The sequence below is a fragment of the Staurois parvus genome, unplaced genomic scaffold (genome assembly GCF_062004578.1).
Source record: "Staurois parvus isolate SC_StPar_1 unplaced genomic scaffold, SC_StPar_1.0 ptg000006l, whole genome shotgun sequence".
Taxonomy (NCBI): domain Eukaryota; kingdom Metazoa; phylum Chordata; class Amphibia; order Anura; family Ranidae; genus Staurois; species Staurois parvus.
In genome coordinates this window covers 9,330,679-9,357,372 of record NW_028317802.1, presented here as the reverse complement: position 1 = coordinate 9,357,372, position 26,694 = coordinate 9,330,679, and the positions used below count along the sequence as shown (strand labels likewise).

The window sequence follows — 26,694 nt, the reverse complement described above, 5'->3', positions numbered from 1 at the left end:
ATTACATAGAAAAAAAAGTATGTTTATAAGTTACTTTACACATCAGGGAAATGAGTAGAGCTGGATAAATTGTCTAGTTCAGATCCAATAAAATGTGGGCTTGTGAAAATTGCAGCTGCTTCATTTACTCGACCTTTACAATTAATTACGTGAAATATTCTTTTGTACTGTTTTTATAATAATAAATTCCTGTCATAGGATCACTGAATCAGATAATGCAAAGTATTTAGAAATACAGCTATTTTTTTTTATTTGCCACCCAAATTTCTGTTTTAAAAAGTTCATTAAGAATGGTAGGCAAGTACAAATGAGGAGATGGTCCAGAATCCCTCATTCAATTGTAGTACAAATTGCATGTATTGAGTAAGGCCCCTTTCACACAGGCGTTCTGTTTTTTTCATCAGTTCAGTCACGTTTTTTCCAAGAAAAAATGGATCAGTTTTTCATCAGTTTACATCAGTTTTTCATCAGTTCACATCAGTTTTTCATCAGTTTACATCCATTTTTCATCAGTTTACATTCGTTTTTCATCCATTTTTTCTTCCATGTTTCATCCTTTTTCATACGTTTACATCAGTTTTTGTCTGTTTACATCAGTTTTTGTCTGTTTACATCAGTTTTTCGTACACTTACATCTGTTTTTGTCCGATTACATCTGTTTTTCATCCGTTTCGGTTGTGATTAATGGAAGAAAAATAGGGTTTTCTTCTGTTCCAAAAAACGGATGTTAATGGATGCAGACATTAACGGATGTAAACAGATGATCATCCGTTTATATCCGTTAGTCTATAAAAATACATGGGTGTCCATTTGTAATCCATAAACAGACAGATGAAAAACGGACATACGGAACGCCCATGTAAAAGGGGCCTAAGAACACTATTTAGGCATCTCGGAACTACTATGCTTTGTATACCTTTAGCATGTAATGATCACAAGTGCTTGTTGGCATGCAGATCCTTGAAAGCAAGTTTTATTTGGTACAAAACATTTTCAGAAATTATAGGTCTTAATGGAGCAACCAAAGGTCTGAGTCTGTAAATACTGGGGAGTAAAAAGACAAAAGCATGCAGTGGGCTTGATTTACTAAGGCAAATAAACTGTGCTTTTTGCAAGTGCAGTTACACTCTGCAAGTGCAGTTGCTCCAGAGCTTAATAAATGAGGAAGCTCTGCTGTTTTCCATTATCCATCCATGTGGAAACAAAAATATACTTTTTTTAAATTTTCCTTGCATGTAATTGGGTATTTTTTGCAAAGTGAAGCTTCAGCTCATTTACTAAATACTGGAGCAATTCCCTTTGCAGAGTTCAACTGCACGTGCAACAGGCACAGTCTATTTGCCTTTAGAAAATCAACCCCATGTTTTGCTGTGAAAAGTGATTTGTTGTGGGTAAATTAATCTCTGAAATTAAAAGCATACGCACCAGGGATATACACCTGCAGTGAATGATGTTGTGGTTCAATCCTATTAAATTACCTGTTACCTTTTCTGTGATACAGGATTCAATTTCTTACATTAGGCTGCCTTTAAGAGCCAGACAGGCAAAATCATATTGTACAAGAATAACATCATATTGCAGCTGTAGTTGTTTCAAACTTGAAACCCTCATGCTTTAGTTTTATGTCCCTCTGTGATTAAAGGACATGCACATAACTATTTTTTTTACAGTTGGTGTGGTGCAGCATATTCTGTATCTTGTTTAAGTTAGGTCTTTGTTTATAAATATTTGTATATAATAAAATTACTACATGTTTCATTGAAATATAATATATTACTGATACTAATTAAAGTATTAGTCTACAATATAGGAAATAGTTCATTAGAATTAGACTGACAATTGTTAGCATTTTTTAAGAGTTCAGTAAATTTTTAGTTGCGCTGTTGATACAATAATCTGAAATAGATGATTTATTATTTACTGCATTCATATATTTTATGTTAAAAAAAAGCAGTGATTCGTGGAGAACATATGATTTTGATAAATAATTTGAAGAAGTACCTAGGTAGCTGTAGATTTTTAAGGCTTGAAACCTGCAATACCCTTATCTAAACTCTAAGTGTCACTGTTGGACTGTTAAAACATTTTATCCTGCCTGAATGTTAAACAAAATGAATTTTACTACAGTCTCACAGTACAGATTAGAAGGAAACACTGCAGTACTATTTCCTACTCTGCTTCATGTTATTAAGATTTTTCTAAATATTTCCTAAAAAAAAGTGGGTGTTTTAGTTTTAGTTTACTCTTTAAATTTACAAAAGGAGGTCAAGCTGATGTATTTGCTTGTACAGAATGGATCATAATACTGGATACAGACGAACACAGAGGGCTATGGCATGGCAAGTATTTAGTTTACTTTCTTTTTTGATCAGTACTATTTCTGGACAATTACAATACTCAATACCTGAGGAACTAAAGAAAGGATATGTAGTTGGGAATGTTGCAAAAGATTTTGGGCTGAATGTTAAGGAATTCCCAGTGAGAAAGTTCCAGGTGATTGCTCAACAAGAGAAACAATATCTTAATGTAGATTTGAAAAATGGTGACTTATTTGTGTCTGAAATCATTGACAGAGAAGCATTATGTGGGGCTAAACAGAGCTGTATTTTAAACCTTGAAGCAGTCATAGAGAAACCTTTGAATTTCTATACAGTTACTATTGAAATTCAGGATGTGAATGATAATTCTCCTATATTTTCAAAGAAATATTTTGATATAGAAATAAGTGAACTTGCCTCACCTGGGGTACATTTTGCACTAGGCATTGCAAAAGATCCAGACCTAGGCACCAATTCTGTTCAAACCTATACACTTACAAGTTCTGAGTACTTCAGGCTTGGGGAGAAGCATACTAATGATGGAATTATGTACCCAGAGATTATACTTGAAAAGTCACTTGACAGAGAAAGGCAAAGTTCCTATGAATTAATTTTGACTGCTTTTGATGGTGGACATCCTCCAAAATCTGGTACAGCAATAATTAAGATTGAAGTTCAAGATGTAAATGACAATTATCCAGTATTTTCCCAGGACCAATATCACATACGATTACATGAAAATGCACCTCTTGATTTTGTAGTGATTAGTTTAAATGCAACTGACAAAGATGAAGGCTCTAATTCCCAAATTACCTATGCATTTAGCCATATATCCGAAAAAGCTCAGCAAATCTTTGCTATAGATCCTCTGATCGGTGAAATTAAAATATCTGGAAATCTAGATTATGAAACATCAGAAAGTTACGAAATGACAGTAGAAGCTAAAGATGGAGGCGGACATGTCACACATTGCAAAATATCAATTCAAGTGATTGATATAAATGATAATGTCCCTTTAATTACAGTCACTTCCCTCTCATCAACAATTCCAGAAGATTCACCACCAGGTACAGCCATAGCGTTAATCAAGGTTCAGGATTTGGATTCTGAAATGAATGGTGAGGTTACTTGTCAGAGCTCTAACACACTATCTTTCCAACTAATACCATCATCTAGCAGTTATTATAAACTTGTAACTGCAGCAAGCATGGATCGAGAAATCAATTCCTTTTATAACATTACAGTACATTGTGTGGATAATGGATCTCCTCCTTTGACAAGCAATAAAACTATTCCGCTGGCTATTTCAGATGTAAATGACAATCCTCCTGTCTTTGAGAAAATACACTACATTTTCTATATTCCGGAAAACAATCAACCAGGAACCTCAATACTCAATGTGCGGGCTTTAGATCAAGACCGTGATGAAAATGGAAAAATCACTTACAACATTCTAAACAGTAACGTAGAAGAAATTCCAGTATCTTCATACATGTCCATAAACTCAATAACTGGAGTACTTTATTCCCAGAGATCTTTTGATTATGAACAGTTACGAGAATTTCAGTTCCAAGTGATGGCCAAAGACTGTGGAACACCTGTTCTAAGCAGTAATGTGACAGTAAGAGTATGCATCATTGACAGAAATGATAACAGTCCTAAAATTCTATACCCATCTGTGGATACTGAAGAATCAGGGTTATTTGAGTTTATTCCTCATACTGCTGAGAAAGGTTATCTAGTGACTAAAGTGATAGCAGTAGATGCTGATTCTGGACACAATGCTTGGCTCTCCTATCATTTACTACAAGTTTCTGAACCTTCTCTTTTTGTTATTGGCCAGCAGACAGGTGAAATCAGAATTGGACGAGGCCTACCAGACAAAGAATCATTTAGACAAAAGATTGTGATTCTGGTAAAGGACAATGGTGTCCCATCTCTTTCATCTACAGTCACGTTGAATTTAGTTATGGCTGAAACCTTTCAGCAAGTTGTGCCAGAGATAAGGAAACAGCCCAATACATCACAGACCTCATCTAATCTATCATTTTACCTGGTAATAGCTATAGCAATGATTTCTATGTTATTCATTGTGACAGTGATGGCTACAATTATTTTTAAATGCAGAAAAGCAAACTCTCACACTGATTTAGGAGTATATAACAGAAATGTATACCCTCAGTTCACCCTGGGATGTCCTTCAGAGATCAGTGATACAAGTCTACCTTTTCCTTTCTCTTATGATGTGTGTGTGACTCTTGACTCAAAGCAGAATGAAATTGCTTATCTCAAACCAATCCAGAATGTCCCCACAGAGAATCTCATTGATACTGGTGACCCACTGGTGAATGCTGGTGAATGTTCAGATGCAATTATTTGTAAACAGGTAAGAATTATTTAAGACATTTGTAGTTAACTAGTATAATACAATATATAAACTGTGCTATATGTGAATATGTATTTAACCATAGTTGTCCAGTGGTGCTTTGTTTAAAAAAAGAGACATCTGTTGCTCCTCATTGTAGAGTGGCATCAGGTACATGTGTCCATTTGTACATACCCACATTGTTCTAAGCCTGGTGTATGCTTTAACTGGTTAGTTCTTCTACATGATGCAATTGTGGGCTTGGAAAGCTTCTCCTAAACCACATTTTGCCATTTATTAAAAAAAAAAGAGCAACTTGGAAATTTAAGAGTATGAACATATACAAGTAAAATACAGAAGCCATGGGGAAAGTTGCTAAGACTGCTAGCATTTTGTCTGAACCTTCTCCCATGTTAGAAAAAAATTGTATCTTGTGTTTTCCTTAATGTTCTCGTTTGATATTGTATGACAATGTCACTGGTTTATATGGTTTATGCTAGTTTATTTCTCATAGCATGTATATCATCCAGAAAACACATACTGTAGATACATATACTGTATAACAAGCTATATATATGCTTATATATGCTTTAGTTTCTGAATATATATATATATATATATAAAAGATATTGTGACAGGAGGTCAGGAAGAACTAGGGGATGTGTTCAGGATGGGAGATATATTTGTCCCAGGTTCATGCTCTACACAGACTGTTTCTCCTGTTGTGCTGTGTAGTGAGCCTGTGTGGCTCACTGATGATGTAATTAGCTCAAGTGTAGTGAGTTAAGGGCTCTGGGCTCTATAAAACTCCCAGGCTGCATAGGGAGAATGCTCCAACCTGGAACCAGTTTGATTTGCAGGGCAGACTGGGGAGCAACCAAACCATCCTGTGGTGAGAGATAATCTGTGTGATCTTAGACTGTGTGAACATCCCCTGTCTGAGCAGCAGTAGGCTGTATTCAGACAGCTAGATAGGAAACCTGTGTTTGCAGTTAGATGCCCAGTGTGGCAAGGTTTTATTTTCTGTTTGTATTTTTTTGCTGTTTGGATCATATGCACCGTGTGTTCACTAGACTTTGTAAATAAAGCATAACTTTTCACCAAGTACCTGCTGTCGTGCTGAGCCACTTTCACGGTGTTCTGACCCATCCAGGGGGTCAAGCACAGCCCGCTACTGGTCTAATCCCTCACAATATATATAATATATACTGTATATATATATATATATATATATATATATACATACACACACGCGCACACACACTGTGTGTACAATTATTAGGCAAGATAGTTTTTTGACCAAATCATCATTTTTATGCATATTGTCCAGCTCCAAGCTGTATAAACTTGAATGCTTACTGTATTTAAGCATATCAGGTGATGTGTTTTTGTGTAATGAGGGAGGGTGTGGCCTAAGGAGATCAATACCCTATATCAAGGTGTGCATAATTACGGAAATTCTTAGCCTCAGGCAAAATTGGCCAAAAAAGAGATTTAACTGACTCAGAAAAGTCAAAATTGTAAAAAGTGTTTCAGGGGAATGCAGCACTCTTGAAATTGCTAAGATATTGGGGCATGATCACAGAACTATCAAACGTTTTGTTGAAAATAGTCAACAAGGTCGCAAGAAACATGTTGAGAAAAAAATATGCAAATTAACTGCCAAAGATTTGAGAAGAATCAAGCTTGAAGCAACCAGGAACTCGTTATCCTCCAGTGCTATCATATTCCAGAACTGCAACCTACCTGGAGTACCCAGAAGTACTCAGTGCTCAGAGATATGGTCAAGGTAAGGAAGACTGAAACCCGACCATCATTGCACAAGACAAATAAGTTGAAATGTCACGAGTGGGACAAGAAATATCTGAAGACAGCTTTTCAAAGGTTTTATGGACTGATGAGATGAGAGTGACTCTTGAGGAACCAGATGGATGGGCCCGTGGCTGGATCAGTAAGGGGCACAGATGCAAGCAAGGTGGAGGTGGGGTACTGATATGGGCTGGTATTATTACTGTAATAATCCTAGCCCATACCAGAACCCCACCTCCACCTTGCTGGTATCTGAGTTAAAGTGGAGCTATGTGCCCCTTACTGATCCAGCCACAGGCCCATCCAACTGGTTCCTCAAGAGTCACTCTCATCTCATCAGTCCATAAAACCTTTGAATAGTCTGTCTTCAGATATTTATTGACCCATTCGAGACTTTTTAACTTACGTGTCTTGTTCAATGGTGGTCGGTGTCGCAGAGGCAGGCACGACCCTCCATTTTGTTAAGAATTCTCCATGTCTCCCTCATTCCCCCCCCTTCCCTCTCTGAGATCACAGTAACATTTGGCCAGTGTGTGTGTGTGTGGTAGGAGTGTCACAGGAGGCCAGAGCCCAGCAGGGGGCAATGAGCTGTAAAAACCCCAAGGGAGCTGGGGCCTCGCTGTCCAAAGAACCTGTGCAATTTAACACTTCGTAAAAGCTACAGCAAGCCTTCCCAGGAGTTCAAAGACATTCCAAGGAAGGCGGGACCAGATAACACTTTTAAAAATCCATTTTTTCCTATGTCTCATATCTTGGAATATGAGAGACTTACATAAAAACCAGGCATATTGTCGGATTGGCCAAGAGGAAACGAACAGTTTGGTAGGTCACACTCCCTGACTGGAATACAGTTGTGTCCAAAATTATTCAACCCCCACTGAAATTGAGTGTTTTGGCCAGTTTGACATTGCTTTTGATCATTCAGTCATCTTGCTTACATTTACATTAAAGAGGCACTTGTAGGTCAGACAAATATAACATAACAGTTATAATGAAATAACCACAAATGTCTTTTCTGTGCTCACAGCATTATCAGTTTTATTCAACCCCCAAGTGACATTCAATCTTAGTACTTAGTACAGCATCCTTTTACAGTTATAACAGCTTTTAAACGTGAAGCATAGCTTGACACAAGTGTCTTGCAGCGATCTACGGGTATCTTCGCCCATTCTTCATGGGCAAAGGCCTCCAGTTCAGTCACATTCTTAGGCTTGCGCACTGCAACTGCTTTCTTTAAGTCCCACCAGAGGTTCTCAATCGGATTTAAGTCTGGTGACTGCGATGGCCACTCCAAAATGTTCCAGCCTTTCCTCTGCAACCATGCTCTAGTGGACTTGGAGGTATGCTTGGGATCATTGTCCTGTTGAAAGGTCCAACGTCTCCCAAGCCTCAGGTGTGTGACGGACTGCATCACGTTTCCATCCAATATCTCCTGGTACTGAAGAGAATTCATGGTACCTTGCACACGCTGAAGCTTCCCTGTACCTGCAGAAGCAAAACAGCCCCAAAGCATGATTGACCCTCCACCATGCTTCACAGTAGGCAAGGTGTTCTTTTCATCATAGGCCTTGTTCTTCCTCCTCCAAACATAGCGTTGATCCATGGGCCCAAACAGTTCTAATTTTGTTTCATCAGTCCACAGAACACTATCCCACAACTTTTGTGGTTTGTCCACATGGCTTTTGGCATACTGCAGTCGACTCTTCTTATTCTTTGGAGACAGCAAGGGGGTACGCCTGGGAGTTCTGGCACGGAGGCCTTCATTACGCAGTGTGCGTCTTATTGTCTGGGCTGAAACTTCTGTACCCACATCTGACAAATCTTTTCTCAGTTCCTCAGCAGTCACACGGGGACTTCTCTCCACTCTACGCTTCAGGTAGCGCACAGCAGTCGAAGTCAGCATCTTCTTTCTGCCACGACCAGGTAGCGTTTCAACAGTGCCCTTTGCCTTGAATTTGCGAATGATGCTTCCTAAGGTGTCTCTTGGTATGTTTAACATCTTTGCAATCTTCTTATAGCCATTGCCCTTCCTGTGAAGAGAAATCACCTCTTCTCTTGTCTTCCTGGACCATTCTCTTGCCTTCACCATGTTTGTAACCACACCAGTAAATGTCTAGAAGGAGCTGAGTATCACAGTCATTTTAAAGCTGCCTAATTGGTGCTTATTATGCTTGATTGCTGCTCGGTGACATCCACAGGTGTTTTCAATACCTGATGGAAAGCACCTGTATGAACCTCTGTTCTTCAGAGTGGTAGTCTTTAAGGGGTTGAATAATTGTGGCAATGAAGAAACCACATAAGAACCATTTACTACTGTATTACATAAACAATTGATGTCATTTTAGTTGCATTTGGGTAGTTACAACGTCCTTGTAGGATTTGATTCTGAATACAATTCCAAATGTACACTATAGTCCCTAAACCCCTTTACAGCATTGGGGGTTGAATAATTTTGGACACAACTGTACATAGGAAAGCAGAAAATTACATCTCTGGAACCCTTCAAATATGTATTTCATATTTCATATCTACCCGCTGCTCAGAGGCATCTGCATAATAATCTACCTGCGGATGGATTGTCACTTGTGCATAGGGAAAGTTATGAGCAAAATATGAACTATGAGAGATTTTGGCTCTAGTTTAGGTATCCGCCCCGACGATCCCTCCCTAAACGGGGCATTGGCCCTTGACTTCAGAGACACCCCCTGCTAGGGAACTACAAATTGGGTTGTCAGGCCTAAGAAAGTGAAGTTGAAGAATACTCCCATTTAACATCAGAACCAACTTGGGAGACAGCCCTTTTGCTCTGAAACTTGATCTGCAAACCCAAGGCTGATTGGCGAGTACTTTAACCCTTTTTAACCTCCTTTCTGTTATCTCTTGGCTGTGCTGTTGCTCTCTGTATTTTTATATATATTGATAAATATTTTTCTGTAAATATTTTTATTGCACCCATTTGACCTTTTAGTAATAAATCTTTCCTTCTGAAAGTGTTGAACTGTTTCTATAGCTCTTTATTGCAATTTATGAATTCCTGCCTCTAAAAGAGCGCTACTGTGTTTGTTTAACCCTCTATATAACCAGCCTGCGGTGACCGTGCTATACAGACGATTATCTCAACCATTATAGTGTTATAGCTGATATCGCCGAATTTCCTCTTTCTCTGTACAAAAAGGAGGTGGTGGCAGTGTGAAGGGTTAATTACGTAATTAGCTTGACCCAGTAACAATCGCACAGGCTGCCGGTACATAGATCGTGGTCCAATTAGCTGGAAAATTGTTGTGCAGGGTGCAGCTGGGTGTGACATTGTTACGGATGTGACATCGCGGCTTTAGATTGGCTAGTTCTTCGGTCACGAGTTTGGTGAGAAGGGCTGGGGTCTGACGCCGTGTTCGTCACAGTCGGGTTTCAGCCTTCTTTACCTTTACCATGTCTCTGAGCACTGAACATATTGTACTTCTGGGCACTCCAGGTAGGTTGCAGTTCTGGAATATGACAGCACTGGAGGATATTGGGTTCCTGGTAGCTTTACGTTTCATTCTTCTGAAATCTTTGGCAGTTAATTTGCGTCTTTTTTTATCAACACATTTCTTGTGACCCTGTTAACTGTTTGCAGCAAAATGTTTGATGGTTCTGTGATTACGCCCCAGTATCTTAGCAATTTCAAGAGTGCTGCATCCCTCTGAAACCCTTTTTACAATTTTTGACTTTCCGGAGGCAGTTAAATCTCTTTTTTTGGCCCATTTTGCCTGAGGCAAAGAAGCTGCCTAATAATTATGCTCACCTTGATATAGGGTGTTGATCTCCTTAGCCCACACACTCTCTCTCATTACGCAAATACACATCACCTGATATGCTTAAATCCAATAAGCATTCACGTTTATACTGCTTGGAGTTGGGCAATATGCATAAAAATGATGATTTGGTAATTTAAAGGGTTCTTACGAGTAAATTTACTAAATCTACTAAAGCCTTTCAATCTTATTATTTATGATCTATGCAACCCATATAAGAAAAAGCAAACACCTTCAAAAAAAAAAAAGAAAAGGAAAGACTGGAAGCAATGTGTGTCCAAAGTGTTTCATGTTTCTGTGCTTTTTAAATTTGAGCTGTCAGATAGCAGGTTTAAATAAACTTCCTCCTTGCTGAGAAGGCATGTTTATAGGCTGGTATCTTTCATTCTCTTTTTTAACATTTATGGTTATTTTCTATTGAAATGCAAAATTCTGTAAATGATTGGGTATTGCCTGGTACCATGTGGCTTAATATAATTGTTGCTACTAAGTGTGTCACATTTGATTGTCATAGTAAGAAATTGTGTTTCTTTAAGGAACAGTTATGTAGTATCATCTTTGATATTCATTTCTAATTTTGTTGGTAACAATATTCATAGGATTTTATACTATGAGCAGAACACAATTTTTAAATTAAAACATTTTATTTGCATTACATTTGTTTTTTAATATTTTATAACATGTCTCATTTTCTTATTCATTTAGAATATTCCTACTTTTAATACGTTAATTTTGATGTATTAGAAATTTGTTCTAAAATTAAAGCAGTTAAGTAAAGCACTGCTAGAAAATCATCTATCTATCTATCTATCTATCTATCTATCTATCTATCTGTCTTTCTGTTTTTGACTACAGTTTTGTATTGATGTTAATATATCTAATACTGTACTTTAACTTGTAAGGATGCAATACCTTATTTTGAACTCTAAGTGGAACCATTGCACTATAAATGGTTGTATTGTGGATGTGAAAACAAAATTAATTTTGCAGTCCTACAAATCAGATCTGAGGGATATACTACAAGATGTGAATTGTGCCTTCTGCAAATTGGAACTAAGTGGATAATGTTATAAAACATCTTGGACCTGGGAGATTTTCTTTTTTTTATATATTTAAAAAGGACTTACATATTTTTTTTACATTCACTAAAGAATCCCATAACTGGATATAGAAGACAACCAAGGAAAATGATATGGCAAGTATTCTGCTTAATTTCTTTCTCAGTCAGGTTTATTTCTGGCCAGTTGCAGTATTCAGTACCTGAAGAAATGAAGAAAGGATCTGTAGTTGGAAATATAGCAAAAGATCTTGGATTAAACTGTGAAGATTTAGCACTGAGGAAATTTCAGTTTATTTCTCAAGCAAATAAGCAGTATTTTAATATTAATTTGGAAAATTGTTACCTGCTTGTGATAGATAGAATTGACAGAGAAACATTATGCGGAGCTAAGCAGAACTGCTTTTTAAACCTTGAAGCTGTTATTGAAAATCCTCTGAATTTTTACACAATCACTATGGAAATCCAAGATGTGAATGATAATGTACCAGCCTTTTCTGAAAAATATTTTGATCTGGAAATTAGTGAAGTAACCTTACCTGGAGAACGCTTTATACTGGGATATGCACAAGACCCAGACTTAGGTATTAACTCTGTTCAAAGCTATACACTTAGCAGTGTTGAATATTTTATTCTTGGGGAAAAAAATAGTATTAATGGAAGGAAATACCCAGAAATAATTTTAGAGAAGTCACTGGATAGAGAAAAGCAAAGTACTTATGAGTTATTTTTAACTGCTTTTGATGGAGGAAACCCTCCTAAATCAGGTACTACCATAATCAAAATTAAAATTCAAGATTTTAATGATAACTTTCCTGTGTTTACTCAAGAAACATATCACATAAAATTACTTGAGAATGCGCCTCTTGGTTTTTTAGTAATCCACTTAAATGCAACTGATGAAGATGAAGGCTCCAATGGTCTAATAACGTATTCTTTAAGTCATATTTCTAAACAAGCACAAAACATATTTACCATAGATTCCTTAAATGGTGATATTAAGATCAATGAGCATTTGGACTATGAAGCATCAGATATTTATGAAATGACTGTAGCTGCAAAAGATGGTGGAGGCCATGTCACACATTGTAAGTTATCAGTTCAGGTGGTCGATGTGAATGATAATATTCCAGAAATAGCAGTCACCTCTCTTGCAACAACAATTCCAGAAGACTCACCACCTGGTGCAGTTATAGCTTTAGTAAATGTTCGAGATTTAGATTCTGGGTTGAATGGTGAGGTTGCTTGTCAAATCTCCAACATATTGCCTTTTCAACTGATACCATCGTCAAGCAGTTACTATAAGCTTGTAACATCAGCCAGCATGGACCAAGAAAAAAATTCTTTGTATAATATAACAATTTTCTGCACAGATAATGGATCACCATCTCTGAGTAACAATAAAACCATTAAGGTAAATATTTCTGATGTGAATGATAATTCTCCAGTTTTTGAAAAGTTGAACTATGTTGTCTACATTACAGAAAATAATCAACCAGGGACATCAGTACACAAAGTTCATGCAACAGATCTGGATCGAGATGAAAATGGAAAAATCACCTACAATATTTTAAATAGCAATATAGAAGATATTCCAGTAACATCATATGTTTCCATAAACTCCATAACTGGTGTTATTTATGCTCAGAGATCATTTGACTATGAACAGTTGCGAGAGCTTTGGTTCCAGGTGATGGCCAAAGACAACGGTTCCCCACCTTTAAATAGTACTATAACAGTGAGGATATGTATCATTGACAAGAATGACAATTATCCTAAGATTCTCTACCCAGTATCAGACACAGAGGCATCAACAGTTTTTGAATTTATTCCCCATACTGCTGAAAAAGGATATCTAGTGACCAAAGTAATTGCAGTAGATGCTGACTCTGGGCACAATGCTTGGCTCTCCTATCATTTACTTCAGGTTCCTGAACCATCATTACTTAATATAGGCCAACAATCTGGTGAAATCAGGATTGGGAGGGACATTCAAGACATGGAAACTTTGAGGCAAAAAATTGTGGTTCTGGTTAAGGACAATGGAATTCCTTCTCTTTCAGCTACTGTTACTTTAAATTTAGTTGTGGCAGAAAATTTTCAGCAAGTTATTCCGGAGATAAGAAAGCAACCAAAGGATATGGAAACATCATCTAATGTGACATTCTACCTAGTTATAGCTATAGCACTAATATCTTTTTTATTCATCATAATTGTGGTGGTCACAATGGTTTATAAATGCAGAACAAACAATACTTCAACAACTTTTGGAACATATAACACAAATGTGTATCCTCAATTCACACTGGGATATCCTTCAGAAATCAGTGATGCAAGTTTACCTTTTCCATTCTCCTATGATGTCTGTGTGACTCTTGACTCAAAGCAGAAGGAAGTTGCTTATCCTGAACCAGTCCGCAATGTTCCCACAGACAATCTCATTGATACTGATGACACAAAAAATATTTCTACACAAAACAATATCTCTTCTGGCAACGTTGAACAGGTATGTGGAAGAAATATTGTATTTGTTTATAAGAATGGGTTATTAAGGATCATTTAAACCCAAGAACACAAATGTAATATTGCGGCTTACCAGACCGTAGATGTGGTGACTGCATTAGTGTTTATTTTTCAGGCTAACAACATTTTCAGCAAGTGAGGGAAATTCCTTTTTTTTGTGAGAAATGCAATGTACTGTAAATGTCACTTTCTGTGAGCTTAACTGAAAGCAAAAATAATGTTATCTTATCCAGTGCAGTATGGGATATATTAATGGCTCCCACCATACATACAGTGGAGTTAACTTTCCGAATTTAAACACCACAAGACTAAAGGAAAAAATACCAGTTAAAAATACCAGAAAAACACCAGAAAAAAAAAACAAATGCAGCCACCCCATCTGAGGACAGGTTTGCTGCAATATACTACATTTCTATTTTTGGGTTTAAAATGCACATTAATACATTATTGCTAGCTATAAAAACAAATGATTCTTTAATCCAGTGTTTATTTCCAAAGGATATTTCCACTTCTACAGCCACATTGGGATAACACCTACTTTATATTTATATTATATGTTCTCATTAACATAGCATGCCTTTATACAAATATTTAAAAATTCCCGGTTGCATTTTTAAGTGCTTTTCTGTGGTTAAACATTTTTACATGCTCTCTGATTTGTAATGTTTAGGGGGGGGGGGGCTGTGTAGTGATGTTTAACATAATGAACGTTGTGTTTGCAATTTTTCATTATCAGCTGTAAACTAGATTTGAAACTGTCCTAACAAAGAGTTAAACATTTTGAAACCACCATCCTGCATTGTATGTTAATGAGGTATTGCTAGAGTCTATGTAGGAATATGGAGCGAATATAGAGCGCCGGTCCGGTATTTCCACCGCCGCCGTGTCAGAATACCGGGCCGGCCGCTCAGCTCTGCAGTGGGACCGTACCTGTCCCTCTATCCAGCGGCGCGCTGTCTTCCCGGCTTCTGTAGTGTGCGTGACAGCCAGGTCCCAAGTGCGCATGCGCAAGAAGCAGTGCTCTTTGTGAATGGTAAGGCGGTACCTGGGACACATGACAGATCCCAGAAGCCGCCGGACCAATCACAAAGCGCAGCGCTTCTCGCGCATGTGCACTGGGCATCCGGCTGTCCGACGAGCGCCCATACTACAGAAGCCGGGAAGACAGCGCGCGGCTGGATAAAGGAACAGGTAAGATAAAAAAAAAACTCTGCGGAAGTAAGAGCGGGTACCTGTCAAATTCAGGTACCCGCTCCCCCTCCCTCCCCAAAGGTCAGCAGTCATCTGTACTGTCCGCAGTCTCTGGTCATCCCTGTACTGTCTGCAGTCTCTGGTCATCCCTGTGCTGTCCGCAGTCTCTGGTCATCCCTGTGCTTTCCGCAGTCTCTGGTCATCTCCTGTACTGTCCGCAGTCTCTGGTCATCCCTGTACTGTCCGCAGTCTCTGGTCATCCCTGTACTGTGTCCGCAGTCTCTGGTCATCCCTGTACTGTCCACAGTCTCTGGCCATCCCTGTACTGTCCGCAGTCTCTGGTCATCCCTGTACTGTGTCCGCAGTCTCTGGTCATCCCTGTACTGTGTCTGCAGTCTCTGGTCATCCCTGTACTGTGTCTGCAGTCTCTGGTCATCCCTGTACTGTCCGCAGTCTCTGGTCATCCCTGTACTGTCCGCAGTCTCTGGTCATCCCTGTACTGTGTCCGCAGTCTCTGGTCATCCCTGTACTGTGTCTGCAGTCTCTGGTCATCCCTGTACTGTGTCCGCAGTCTCTGGTCATCCCTGTACTGTCCACAGTCTCTGGTCATCCCTGTACTGTTAATTAGTTTGCACTACTGTACGAGTTGTTTTTTCTAAATCAAAAGCTCGATATTCAGGTTTCCTTGCAGTGTTGGCACTTTGAAAGAAATAAGTTGGTTTTGGGTTGCAGTTTGGGCACTCGGGCTCAAAAAGGTTCGCCATCACTGCAGTAGATGATCATGATTTTAGAATACTGTGAAATAATGTTTCATTTTGATGATAGATTATATTTTCAATGAATGCACATGTTTTAAGATAAAAGATATATAATTTCATAGTCAATCACTGAGCATACATGTTACCATGTAGGAGATTGCAAACACTGAATGCCAAACTAGTCTGCAGTAATACAATATATTCTTCTACTCATAGATCTTGCTTGATATTGTTGACACAATTTCATTTAAACTGTCAATATACATTCTAGTTAAAGATTTGCTCTGTGTATGCAGTTATAGAAGCCCTGACTGAATTTCATATAATTTGTCATGTGAATGGAATAATTGTGTTTGGAATGTGAAATTTTAACAATCTAGTTAACATAAAACTACCTGTTACTAAGTACACTCGGAAAGTCAGTAAATGGTAACTCTTTCTAAAATTAGTGCTGTATTTTGCCAAAATAAATGTTTTGATAAGGAATGTTGTTAAACACCTTTGCAGCAAAATAATTTGTAATAACTACTTTTCCATTTTCTATTTATGTGTGTGATTATAAAGAAAGTAATAGAAAAAAAAGCCAAACATGTTATACTTATCTGCTCTGTGTAATGGTTTTGCACAGAGCAGCACCGATCCTCTTCTTTTTTGGTCCCCTGCCCACAGTCCTGACTCCCCCCCCCAGCCAAGTGCTCCCAATAGCAAGCCTCTTGCTATGGGGCAACTCGGAACAGGCTCGCTCTCGAGTCATGCACCTGTGAATGGACATTAAAACATAGAGCATGGCTCTGCCCTGCCACCCACTCTCTTTTCATTAGCTCACTAGCTGTTATTGACAGATTGTAAGAGCCAGTGAGGAGAGAGAGACCCGGGAGAGCCGTGGCTCTCATGCACATTGCTGGCTCAAGATTAGTAAGTATAAGGGGGGGCTGAGGGGGGAGCTTCACCAAAAGGTTTTTTACCTAAAACCTTTTGCCTTTAGAACCACTTTAAAATATACCTTTATTCTTTTAAGATATCATGCAATTATGCAGAAGTAAAGGATGAGTTAGACCATTTTGATTTAAAATCAATTTTTAATTGTTATTTTTTTACTATGATGTATATATGTGTATTTATAATACAATGTATTTGTATTTATAATATGATGTATTTGTAATACATTGTGGTTTTTTGGCTCAAACCTTTGCAAACAGTAAATAGGACAAGCTTGATACTTTGTGTTATCATATCTAGTTTATATTGTTTATATGGGTAGTACAATAACATATTTTGAATTTATTATTAGCGCACCAATGTTTGAAGATGAAACCAATAACATTTTACTACAGAAATATATTTTTTATTGTATTGAATGGAATACATTTATAATTATTTGAATGTTTTTTTAATTGAGTCTGGATGTGTATATCAGTGCAGGTTGCATTCTTTGTAGCCATAGCCTAAAACCTGGCCTTTAAATGTACGGTATCTGCCTTAGAAAAGTCAGCAATTTGAGTTTTATATGTGCCAGCTCCCTCCTGGTAGGGTGGGTTCCCAGCAGCCAATTGTCATTGTCTGTTGCAGTAGTACAGGGAGAGCTCTCTATAGTCTGTGTATGGAGAAATAGTTGGTATATAGTGCTATACTATGCTCTATTGTGCTGAATTGCAGTGTAGTGGGCTACATATTCTTGTTATCCCCCTACCATGTTTGCAGTTCAGAGACTGCAACTGTAGTTTTCCTTGTTCCCCCTGCAAACTTTATTTTTTGCTGTCTTTTTTTCAATTTAGTTTGTCACATTTCTTCAACCTAGCCAAAACTGCAATTAAATTTAGGCAATTATCTTTATTAAAAATGTCAAGCAGGCGTAAAGTGTCATTGTATTCGCCTTCTGCTAAATCTATTATAACCCCATAAACTGGCATTGGTTAGTCAGATGAATTATTTGATCACACAATCACTGACTTGCCTCAGGAGAATGATCTTGGCCATAAGTAAGCATTACTTCTTTTAGATATTGAGTATGATGAAGATAGCACCATGACCATAGAGAGAGGTGACAAAAAGCACTGATATTCCAGGAGCTGAAGCATACTGCAAAATGGGCACCAGCAATGAGAAGAGGGTGGATGATAAAGTGGCAGACCATTTGTGGGTGTCACCGTTTGTGGATGAGGAAAGATCTAAGGGAGAGGCAGAGCAACAAAAAAGGCAGGATTTTTTTCAGAGACGGGCAGCTTGCAGAGAATTCATCTGGCTACTCTGCCTATAAGTGCAAGCCACTGAAATCCCTAGGGCTAGCCCACAGAGCTCTGAAATGTTGTCCTTTTTTGATCTGCTGTCAGCAGCACAACACTTAAGAGCTCTGTGGGCTAGCCCTAGGGATTTCAGTGGTTGAGGTCTGCAGCCTCTACCAGCAGCATATCAGCCATCGTAAAACTACCAGCCATATGGGTACCACATGCATGCGTAACCATATGACTGTGCACAACACAGCTCAGTGGGAGCAGCACCTCAGTAAGTCAAGTTGGCAACATCTACATCTCCTGTGTTCCACAACATTTTCCTGTTGCATCCACCTCAACATCTGCAACCTTAAGTGACAGGGAGGGAAGTCAAACAAGGGGTTGAAGAATTTTAGGATTATACCAACATGTAGAACGTAGTTTGTCTATGTTGCTGGACCAAGCTGACAGCGGCGGTTACACATGAAAAGAGGTCCAGTAAGGATAGGCAGGGACACTAAATTTCCTTCATGGTACACTGTGCCAATTTTCTGCCAGCTGGGAAGTATGTATGGAACACCACTGAAACTGGTGGTGACACCTCATGCCTTGTCCAATGATGACAATGCAGTCATATGTAACTCCTCCTCTTAACTGTACTTATTCTGCAAATTCTATGAACCAGCAGTCTGCCACAAGTGCCCCAGAGCATATGCAACATTCCAGGGGAAATGCTGTCATACTCTTTTCCAGCTTGTATGTCTGTAGGACATCACGTCTCTAGGCCCACAATGAGAAGTGACAGAGCTCACCCCATCTTGAGACAATGTCATGTGTGACAGTGGCACTAGCCTGCTCGTTGCTTTTCACCTGGGAAACATGACACAAATAACTTGCTAGACACATGTACTTAACCTGGTGATGTGATGCTTCTAGGTGGTCTTTCATTTGGCCTGAAGGGTTTAGAACCACCTTAGGTGATTATTCCCAGTCAGTGTTTCCTGGCAGAAATGTGGCATCAACATCAACTGCCTCATCTGTGACACCTCCAAATGAAGTAACTCAACTTTGCCCATTCTGCAGCAGTGTGCCACTAATGAGTACCTGGGCTTTTTACTGCATCAATGGCACTTCATTCAACATTCATGTAGCATTTTCGGCAACCAAAATTGTAACCGGTGATGAAGCACTCTTCCTCCTGAAGCACACACAACCTGGTAGACCAAGTACTGAAGTCAAGGTAGCAGGAGTAAGAGGAAGACTTACTGCTGTCACAATGCCAACAGGACCCTGCAGGCAGAGGAAGAATAAAGGAAGAAGCTGGGGTGCTGGCAACGGGGAGGAGGACTAAATATGCAGAGTTTCAGGGGCATGTTTCATCCCCTCGTTAATCCCAGTGTTGTCTTCTAATAACTATGAAGACAACTATAGCAATTCATAAAACAGAACGGATGAAGATATTTGCAACAGATAGTTCATATCAAACATGGAGATCCAGACCTTCTCCGGAAGAACCTATGTGCACAAATCTGTTGTCTTATATCAATGATGGAGGACGTATCACCAGTGTATATTTATGTATACTTTTCCCACAAAAACCAATAGTTATTTTCGAGAGAGATGCATTTATTCGGATGAAGATATTTGTTACAGATGACAAAAATCTAGCTGAATACTTGCAAATATTACAATGAACAACAGCCCTCAAAGTCAAGAATATCAACAATAGAGATGCTACACCGTCCAGCATATGTCCGATCTATAATATGCACCTAGGTAGCTTCCATGCATGGAATAATGTGAGTTACAGTATGATCTATACCTGTGCTCCCATATCAATGACAGAAAAAACTCTCTTTCCCAGAGGAGGTACAGACAAGGTAGATGACAGGCAATCATTAGAACCCTTCAGAGTACCTTCCTGTGTCCTGGCACCTGTGTTCTGTCACCTGTGTTCTGTCACCTGTGTCCCTTCTTCCTTGATATATACATTTTTCCCATTCAGTACAATGGCAAACACTCTGATTGGCCACTTTGCTCTTACATGAAAAGACTTCACTTGTCATTACTATAAATAACAATTAGGGTCACTATAGTGTTTCCCAGGTAATCAAGTCATCCTTTCACCATATAATAGGCCCTGGAGTCTAATTACCATCAATAAATACTTCTTGTATGGTCAAGTCATATATACAATGTACCCTTTGGAATGTCTAATTAGATAAACAGGCTATTCCCCAAATACCAGGTGACCTTGCATAAAATTAACATAGCACTGAGTTCTTTTGATGTGTAAAGTGGTTTTGTCACTGGCCTGTCCCAGAATGAACAGTATGTGTTTCAATATCTTCATTTTATATATATATATATATATATATATATGTATATTACACGCAATATACTACACCCAGCAGTATTACATGAGTTAGGGTGCAATTGTTGAGGACAATATTGTCCTCAGCAACACCAAGGGCCAAGGCTTCTCTGCTTCAGGAAATGTGTGGGTAATGGGGTACTTTATGCGCAAATTCCCCAAGGTTTCAGGTCATCAAAGAGCGACTATTGGGTATCCAACATATTCGATCCTTGAAACAAAATGTAAAAATGGCCAATCTACCATTGTTCCAGAGAAAGCTCAACATTTTTAATTTTGACAAAGTGCTCCATAGGAACCTTTTTTCTGTATTTCCTGATGTCAGTCCAGGTGGAGGCTGCTTCAGAACCATTTTCAAGAGTTTTTTTTTTAATTGAAAACAGCAGCCACCAGATTACTGATTATATCAGGTACAGGGCTAATACAGACACAAAATTGAGGACCACTGGGTGTCCAATCAGGACCACTAGCTGAAGTTTCTTGAAAGGAGTTCAGTAATGCCATGTCATCATTGAACTCCTTCTGAAATGCTACTCACTTGGTGTTAGGTTAAACCTCTGGTTTTAATGTAGTGTGAGTCACTGACCTTGAACAAGTATGTAGGGCATACTTTTCATTGATGGTAGCTATAGTACAGCTTGAATAGAGGAGGGGGACAGAAAGGTTGGTACACTTCACAAGTTCCTATGACAAGTCCAGCAGCTGTATTAACCCCCAGAGCACAGGAAGATTTCCACTGTTGGGGTATGGGGGAGCAGGGCATGGAAGATTTCAACTAGGACATCTGTCACCAGTACCTTGTTCTGATTTTAAATAAATTAATCAAATGCAGGCTTTAAACAAGGCAAATGTAACTTGTTTGGGAATGTTTGTATTATTAAAAATAAAATTCTATACATGCACAAAGCAATTATTTAGTGGTAAAAATACAGTGAAAAATGTTGAAATATTTTTGGACAGATAATTATGGTCCTTTTGGTGCAATGCTGCTGTATGTAGGATGACTGGTTATAACAGTCAACTTTTTCAGTAGCTTGGGAAATTAAACTCTATACAACCACAAAGATTAGGACCAGACCATTTTTCATATTATTTAAAAAACCTTGAAAACTGATTGTAAATTATTAATATATGTAGTTACTGCTAAATCAAATTATATAAATTGAGGATTTAAGCTGGTAAGCTGCAGTACCTCACTTTGAACTCTGAGTGCCGCCATTGTACCATAGATTTGAGAGTTCTAGCTAAGAGTGGAGAATGAATACAGCCTCATGGTACAGAGCTGAAGTAAACCTTGCACTTCTCTGCACATACTGCTATTTTATTTACCTGGATCCTTTCAACAAGATACATCTTGGATACTACAAATTTCAATCAATATTATCCTGGATTTATTGAAGAAGAATATACTCTCTGGCAAACATGAAAGGTTTTACAAGATGCAGGTATACATTTTGTGTGCTTGCATGGCAGGAATTATTGTACTTGATTTTGATTTTCTTCCAGTGTGTTTTTTGTCAGCTGCAGTACTCTATACTTGAAGAATTAAAGCAAGGTGCTGTGGTTGGGAATGTGGCAAAGGATCTTGGATTAAATGTAAAAGAAGTAGCACTAAGAAAATTCCAGATTGTATCTCATGGAAAAACACAATATTTCACTGTTAATTTACAAGATGGAAATTTGGTTATCTCAGACAGAATTGATAGAGAAGCATTATGTGGGGCTAAACAGAACTGCTTTTTAAATCTTGAGGCTGTCATAGAAAACCCTCTAAATTTTTATACAATAACTGTTGAAATACAAGATGTGAATGACAATTCACCTACTTTTTCAACCAGCCATTTTGATATAGAAATAAGTGAGCTTACATTACCCGGAACACGCTTTGCATTAGGAAATGCAAATGATCCAGATCTAGGCACAAATACAGTAGACCACTATACACTCAGTGATACTAGCTATTTCTGCTTGGGAGAAAAAAATATGAGAGATGGAATCTGGTACCCTGAACTTATACTAGAAAAATCTTTGGACCGAGAAAAACAAAGTTACTATGAATTAGTTTTAATAGCTTCCGATGGAGGTAAACCACCTAAAACTGGCACTGCACTTATCAAAATTACAGTACAAGATGTTAATGACAACTTTCCTGTTTTTTCAAAAGATACATATCAAATAAGTATAATGGAGAATGTACCCATCGGTTTTCTGGTTGTCCATTTGAATGCAACTGATAAAGATGAAGGTTCTAATGCATTTATAACCTATGCTTTTAGTCATATTTCTAAAAATGCAAATCAGCTTTTTAGTGTGGATCCCTTTAATGGGGATATTAAAATAATAGGAAGTTTGGACTATGAGGTTGCAGATTCTTATGAGATTACTGTAGAAGCTAAAGATGGTGGTGGACATGTTGCTCGTTGCAAGATATCAATACAAGTCATTGACGTGAATGATAATGTCCCAGAAATTATTGTAACATCCCTCTCTGCAACAGTTCAAGAAGATGCCTCTCCTGGTACTGTCATAGCATTAGTTAATGTTCATGATTTAGATTCTGGAATTAATGGGGAGGTTGCGTGTCAGATCTCTGATACATTGCCATTTCAATTAATACCATCATCAACTAGTTACTATAAACTTGTAACTGCAGTGAGCATGGACAGGGAAAAAAACTCTGTGTATGACCTTACAGTTTCCTGTGTGGATAATGGATCTCCCCCATTGTCCAGTAATAAAACCATTCCATTGACTGTTTCAGATGTAAATGATAATCCACCTGTTTTTGAAAAAAACACATATATTGTCTACATTCTAGAGAATAATCAACCAGGGACATCAGTGCACCATGTACATGCCATAGATCTTGATTGTGATGAGAATGGAAAAATCTCTTATAGCATTTTAAGTAGCAACATAGAAGAAATTCCAGTATCTTCATATGTTTCCATGAACTCCATGACAGGAGTTATTTATGCACAGAGATCATTTGACTTTGAACAGTTAAGGGAATTTAATTTTCAGGTTATGGCTAAAGACAGTGGAAAGTTTCCTTTGAGCAGCAATGCCACTGTGAGGATATGTATCATTGATAAGAATGATAATGCACCTAAAATCCTCTATCCTTCACCGGAGAATGATGGATCATCTTTGTTTGAATTTATTCCTCACTCTGCTGAGAAAGATTATCTGGTGACCAAAGTGATTGCTGTGGATGCTGACTCTGGACACAACGCCTGGCTGTCTTATCACTTCCTGCAAATTCCGGATCCATCTTTGTTCTCCATTGGTCAACATACTGGGGAAATCAGACTTGGAAAAGACTTGCCAAACATGGATACTATAAGGCAAAAAATTGTAGTTATGGTAAAGGACCATGGCGTCCCATCTCTGTCTTCTACAGTTACTGTGAACTTGCTTGTTGCAGAAAATTTTCAGCAGGTTGCTCCAGAGATAAAACGTCAACCAAGTAATAAAGAAACTTCAACTAATGTCACATTCTATCTAGTAGTAGCCATAGCATTAATTTCATGTTTATTTATTGGAACTGTATTGATCATAGTAATTTTTAAATGCAGAAGAATGAATAACCCAACATCCATTAGAACTCTTGGTAGAGATGTTTACCCTCAGTTCACCCTGGGATGTCCTTCAGAGATCAGTGATACAAGTTTACCTTTTCCATTCTCATATGACGTGTGCGTGACCCTAGACTCAAAACAGAATGAAATTGCTTATCTAAAACCAGTCCAGAATGTTCCCACAGACAATCTTATTGACACTGGTGATGAAGGGGTTGGCAGTGATCAGGCTCCAAAGGTAAGAGAAATGGACATAATCATTAAAATTTAAATGTAAATTTGATAGAAAATACTATGTTCACTCAATACTGCCTGTTTTCGGTAAACTAGAAATTACTTACTGGCTATTACTAATTAGTAATATAGAGAAAAATCAAGTTGCAAATCTCTTTTTTTGGTTTATACAGTTGGGATAACACTGTGGTATTGCCTTTCCAACAATGTATTATGCTTTTTGGTTAAAAAAAAAAAAGACTAAGGAATTTCATTACTTGAGGTCTTTGCATAACATTGTAAATCTTGACAGAATTTAGGGTTGTCTCAAGTAACCTTAAACTTTTCTTGATGTTATCTTGTACAATATAACTTCTTTATAAACTGGAGGCTCAGGACTAATATTAAGCTCCGCACTTTTTATTTGAAAATCAACAGGAAGTTGAATACCATTTCCCAACATCTAGTAAACTGTCAGTGATATAATTATTGTATGCTTAAAGTGCATGTCTTGCCAAAACCTTTTTATCTTGTTTTGGATAGAGTGGGGAAGGATTAGAATTGATCTTTATTCGGGGCTCTGTACCCTCGCTTCATGTCCTGCTGACATCAGTTTAACTAGACAGGAAGTGGGGGAAAATCTACTGATTCTAAACCTCTATTTTGAAAGACTGGCATCTCATGTCAGTGTCCACTTTTTGACCTTAAAATTGTAAATTGTATTGAAGGATGTCTAGTATTTTTAGAGTACTAATGTCCTAACACCTGTTATCTGGCTAGTTTAGTGACTAAAAGTCCTGAAAAAAAGTTTGTTTTATATGAAATATGAATCTTAAGTGGTAGTAAACTTAAAAATAAATAAATAATTATCCCCCTGAAGAATATTGCCATAATGTGCTATAATGTAACAAATACTAGCAGATTAAGACAGATTTATCTTACAGACGGAACCCTCCAGCAGCTCCAGCACTACTGATGCAGGTGCTTCCACCATTGCCCTGTATTCCTGCCGGGTTTGCGCTCTCTGGCTATTTGAATGGCTGGAACCCGATGACGTCACTATTGTACATGTGCAGAGTAGTCGCCATAGTGGCATGGGGCTCTCTGCATCCATGGCACACTAATTGTTCTGTGCATGAAGAGAGTACTGCACATGTCCCAGTTACATCATGGGCTTAAGATGATGCCTCTATCTACTAAATGGCACAAAGTTAGGCTGTGTCAAAGGCACCTACACGTAAGACTTTTTAAAGTCTTACCTGTAGGGTAAAGTTAAATTTGTTATTTTATTATCACTTTAAGCATATTTACAAAAAAGGAACTACCATTTTATAAAATCACAAACATGAATATCAATGTGTTGTTTTAACCACTTCAACGCCAGGCATTTTTACCCCTATACTGCCCAAGGCAATTTTCAGCTTTCAGTGTTGTCGCACTTTGAATGACAATTGCGCGGTCATGCAACACTATACCCATAAAAGAATTTTATAATTTTTTTTCACACAAATAGAGCTTTCTTTTGGTGGTTTAATCACCACTGAGTTATTTATTTTTGGCTATATAAACAAAAAAAAAACCCAAAATGTTTGAAAAAAACATTTCTGTTATAACATTTTGCAAATAAATAACCTTTCTTCATAAATTTAGGAAAAAAAATACCCCAAATTAGTGTATAGTATTTAGTCTGTAGGAAAGTTATAGAGTCCAGAAACCCTGGTATATATATCTGACAATTGATCAATCCTGATGTACTGACGGTCAATCTCATTTCGAAAACACCAGGATAGTACAAATACCCCTGAAATTACCCATTTTAGGAAAATAGACAGTCCAAGGTATTTTGTAAGAACCATGGTGAGTTTTTTTTTAATTATTTGCTACAATTGTTTGGAAAATGATGAAATTAGAAAAAAAAAAATGATTTTTTTTTTTCACATATTGACACCAGTCCAGTGCGGCGTTATTATATAACTGGTGTGGTGGTGATCAGGGACACTGAATGGTGACAGAATGTAAAAAATAAAAATAGTAGCAGCACAGTGGCTAATAATTAGCGCTTCCACCTGGCAGTACTAGGGTCGTTGGTTCGAATCCCAACCATGGGACCACCTGCCTAGAGTTTGCATGTTCTCCTTGTGGCTGCGTGGGTTTCCTCCCACACTCCAAAGACATGCTGGTAGGTGAATTGGCTCCTGTCTAAATTGGCCCTAGTATGTGTATGTATGAATGTAAGTTAGGGACCTTAGATTGTATATCCCTTGAGGCTTAGGGAATGATGTGACAGCTGACAGCTCTATATAAGTAACTGAAAAAAAATAATAATATTTTTTTTTCAATTTTTTTCTATTATTTTTTTATTATTTTTTTCTTTTTTTACAATGTTTTTTTTTCAACACACTGTGACCAGAGCAATACAGTGTTACCATAGTACTACTCTTGGCTACTCTGGCCAAGTGATCAGGATTTTTTTTTTTACACATTATGATTACTAATACCAA

The 26,694-nt window shown here is 37.9% G+C and overlaps 1 protein-coding gene across 11 annotated transcripts in view; it reads left to right on the top strand.

Moving 5' to 3' along the window:
* LOC149474319 (protocadherin gamma-C5-like) overlaps nt 1-26,694 on the top strand; it is a 561,663-nt gene that overhangs the window by 114,501 nt on the left and 420,468 nt on the right. The window contains exon 1 of one of the 11 annotated variants that reach the window (XM_089655706.1): nt 2,212-4,704. The exons of 9 other annotated variants lie outside the window; for them this stretch is intronic. In XM_089655706.1, the coding sequence (XP_089511832.1) occupies nt 2,293-4,704 (2,412 nt within the window). In that variant the 5' untranslated portion in view covers nt 2,212-2,292. Of the gene's footprint in view, nt 1-2,211; nt 4,705-21,806; nt 24,219-26,694 lie in introns of those variants that run through there. One more of the 11 variants, XM_089655919.1, reaches the window with a different exon arrangement.